Below are 3,723 nucleotides of genomic sequence, written 5' to 3' on the forward strand. Positions count from 1 at the left end.
TGCTCAATATGTATGCGGCATACGCTAGAGATTCTTCCACATGTCCATCGTTGCAGAGCTTAGATTTCCCACACGCGTGCCGCGATGGCATGTGCAGAGAAGGATGGATGTTGGGGATTCCATACCACTTTCAAGTTTCGAGGAAGTAAAATTAAAAAGGTGTGGAGCTCCCAAGCCACTTCTCAGGAAGGAAATAAAAAAGGGGTGGGGCTTCCAAACCAACGGTCTTCTGCCAGCCGCGCATACTTGTTAAAAACACTGTTTCATGTCTCTACAAGTCATCTCCTTGTGTATCGTGGGGCCCGTGTTTACGGGAAGTCGGCGTGAATCTTCACTGCTCTTTCAAAGCCCTTCTATAAAAGGACGGGCCACCTTCTCAAATTGCAGCACAGTTAGGTTCTCAAGAAAAAGCTGTGTTTTGTCAGGGTTCAGAAATTCTGTATGGCTGTTAACATCTTGTTCTAAATAAGTAACGAACATGAAGCTACGTTTCGCAAGCTTAGGTTACCCAAAATATCATCTCTTTAAGTGAAAATAAAAATCATTTTCTTCTATTAATGGGAGTTAAACACGAGAAATTATTTATTTTTTAGTTTCATTTTGGTCTTGTGAAATAGCTTGTGTTTCGATGTGTATGCACGCCAGGCAGATTCAGGTAAAGGTTTTTAACATGATCTTTTTACAGAAAAAGATAGTAATGGAAGTGCAGATGAGTTGCGAAAAATGCCGAACGAAGGCAATGGAGGTCGCTGCATCCATGGAAGGTGACTAGCGCTAAACACTTTTTCTTTCAAGTAATTAGCCATTCTCTTGTAATTTAAAGTCATTTTGGACAAAAAATAAAAATAAAAATGTATATGATGTTGAATTATTAAAAAATATATATAGGAATTAAACAAGTGTTTTATAAAAATTCTTCCGACTTTTCAAATTTAAGTTTATCATCTCACATGGAATAAGTAGAAAGCATGCATGTATAATGCTTATAAAACATTCAATTCCTTGGGTTAAAAAAAATACATTGTAAATAAAACTTCCATTGATCCAAATATATATCAACGTGGCACGTATTAATACAGTGAGGATAAGTGAAACTTCTACAACCAATATGACACACTCATCAGGTGGGCAGAACTCTCAAAACAAATGGACGGCTCAAAAAAGTTGGCCAAGATTTTTTTAACCGTCCACCTATTTTAAACATTGTGATCCATATGAAAAATAGACTAGCCTGCCTATTGTGTGAAAACTCGAAGGAAGTTGGAACCCCTCGGTAAGTGTGCTGGATCTTATGATGCACCCTGGGGCCATTTGGATGGCCGGTCTTTGACATTAGCATGTAGGGAGGTGGATTTGGTATTGTCTTTATTTTAATTGAACTTTTGGCAAATTTTAATGGACAGCAGGTCATTGTCAAAGATGAGTACTCACAATTAAGTAGGTTTGAACGTTGTTCGGTTGAATATGACACAGAGTCATCTGTCCAATCCAATCTTGCTACGTTGTTTGATTGAATATGACACACAATCAGCCGTCCAATCTAATATCACTAGGTAAGGGATGGAAAAGCTTGGTAAAGCAGGGCAGTAGCCGACCGGCACCACCCATGCAGGCTGAGCTAAACCAACTTCATTTAAGCCATTTGAGTTGCCATCTTTAGAAAAGTCATGGGAAAATGTCTTTGCATTGTCTAGAGCTAGGCATCGAGTCGAGTTGGACTGAGTTAGGGTTGACCCAACTGAATCCGATTTTGAAATAGTCCTGACCCGAACTTGATCCGATTCAGTACCAAGTCCAATATGCCTGACCCAATCCGAGTCCAAGTTTGGCCTGGACTGATCCAGATCGAGTCCGGCCCGGTTAGAAGTACCGAGTCGGGTCAAGTTGGCACCAAGTCGGAGAGAGAGAGAGAGAGAGAGAGAGAGAGGGTGGTGGTGGTGGGTGGCTGTCAGGCTTGGAGGATGATGAGGATGAGGATGAGGAAGGGAAAGAGAGTTTGGGATTAGGTCAGGGTCGGGTGCGGCGGATAGAGTTAGAGATAGTTAAAAATTAATTCTTTCTACACACACACACACACACACCCGAACTTGAGTCGAGTCGGGTTTCAAATCGAATCGCATCTGACATGATCGAGTTTTGGGTCGAGTCGGGTAAAATTACTAAGTAACTCGGACTTGACTCGGTTTAATTTTAGATTGGGCGAATCCTACTTGGTTTGGATAGACTCACCCATTCTGTTCAGGTCAAGTCAGGTGTAAATGAGTCCAACGAGTCGAGTCAGTCAAGTCGAGTGGTCTGGTGCCCAGCTCTAGCAATGTCTCAACATTTTATTGTTTCTGTCCAATCGTTTGCATTGAAAATAGGTACGCACTAATATGAAAATTTACAATTATGAGATCCATTAATATTGTAATTAACGTATATAGATTAGACATATAAACATGATTAAGGTCATGTGTGTACTGATTTGGTTTTCCACCATGCGGCTGGGCCATATCACAAAAAAATTCCTGATGATTAGATTATCTCAGCCATCTAAACACTTCAATTGAGTGTGACCCATTAATCATTTCATTCTAGAAAACTCTTGTATAATCCTAACCATCTGATCATTTTACTTTGACATAAGTTCTCCAATGTGATGCAGGCGTAACCTCTGTGGCGATAGGAGGAAATGAAAACGAACGGATCGTGGTGGAAGGAGAGGGAGTTGATCCTGCTGATCTGGCGTGCCTTATGAAGAAGAAAGTGGGCCGCACAAAACTAATCACTGTAGAAGATGTGAAGCCAAAGGAAGAAAAGGAATCCAAAAAAGAAGAGGATGAAAAAGATCACCCACCTCAATGGATTCAACATTACTATCAGTATCCACAGTACGTTGCGGTGCATGAGACCGTTTATGACCCAAGTCCTAGTGTTTGTTCTCTCATGTGAGGGTATTTCTGATCTATTTGTATTTTTGTCCTTCATCAAATGTGGTGTCGGTTATACTAGGATGAACTGCGTCTACTGTTAATCACAGACAAAATTCGAATGGACCAGACGATCTTACCCATCTGATTTCACCCATTGAGTTGATACCCATCCATTTTTTAACGATCCATAAGCAGCCAACCATTGGACTGTTAGAATAGTTTATCTGTGTGGGTTATGATCCATCCACTGGATATTGCCATTTGGATGATGTGGAACTGCCTATATAACACCTCAAGCATTGCAGATGATTCACCACCATTTAGAAAACGATGTTCAGTTCCTATTTAGTTTTAAGGTATAATGATGCTACCAGAAGGAGATTTAGAGGGTCGCAATGCATCAAAGAGAATGGTGTACTGACCAGTAATCCAGACTGTCCATCTGATTGTCCTTACTCTGGGAATGTTAGGCCAACTCTAAAATTAAACTCCCTAACCACCAAAAAATTGAATAGATAAACATAAAAATGGGTGGTTTTAATTACTGCACCAGTAGCATCAGTGCAATTAATTGTTTAATTGTCACATGTGACACACAAGAATGCAGGTTGACGGTTGATGATGCATTGGTGACATTTATTGGTTGTATGTATCACATTTGGATGAGTAGTCACATGTAGTTTCAAATGAATACAAAACTTAAGTGGGCTCTATAAAGTACTTTTAGATCCTTTAAATATGATTGTACGCAGTTTCAAATGATATGACTCACTTTGATTTTGGATAAAGGTGATTTTTGGGATATCTC

At 40.0% G+C, this 3,723-nt stretch overlaps 1 protein-coding gene across 2 annotated transcripts; it reads left to right on the forward strand.

Moving 5' to 3' along the window:
• Positions 1-346: 346 nt before the first annotated feature.
• On the forward strand, positions 347-3,069 carry LOC131229139 (heavy metal-associated isoprenylated plant protein 47-like). Of its 2 annotated transcripts, none has more exons than XM_058225020.1 (3): positions 347-488; positions 650-764; positions 2,648-3,069. In XM_058225020.1, the coding sequence occupies exons 2-3, from the start codon at positions 671-673 to the stop codon at positions 2,932-2,934; spliced, it is 381 nt and encodes a 126-aa protein (XP_058081003.1). In that variant the 5' UTR covers positions 347-488; positions 650-670; the 3' UTR covers positions 2,935-3,069. The 2 variants fall into 2 exon arrangements, with proteins under 2 accessions (XP_058081003.1, XP_058081004.1); XM_058225021.1 differs by having other exon boundaries at positions 365-482; positions 684-764.
• Positions 3,070-3,723: the final 654 nt, after the last annotated feature.

The sequence above is a fragment of the Magnolia sinica genome, chromosome 16 (assembly GCF_029962835.1).
Source record: "Magnolia sinica isolate HGM2019 chromosome 16, MsV1, whole genome shotgun sequence".
In the NCBI taxonomy this organism is placed as follows: Eukaryota; Viridiplantae; Streptophyta; class Magnoliopsida; order Magnoliales; family Magnoliaceae; genus Magnolia; species Magnolia sinica.

Excerpts from the sequence above, each read along its gene's own strand:
- LOC131229139 (XM_058225020.1), top strand. The coding sequence starts at position 671 with ATGATCTTTTTACAGAAAAAGATAGTAATGGAAGTGCAGATGAGTTGC. Across the intron at positions 765-2,647 it reads GGTCGCTGCATCCATGGAAG|GCGTAACCTCTGTGGCGATA; the intron begins GTGACTAGCGCT and ends AATGTGATGCAG.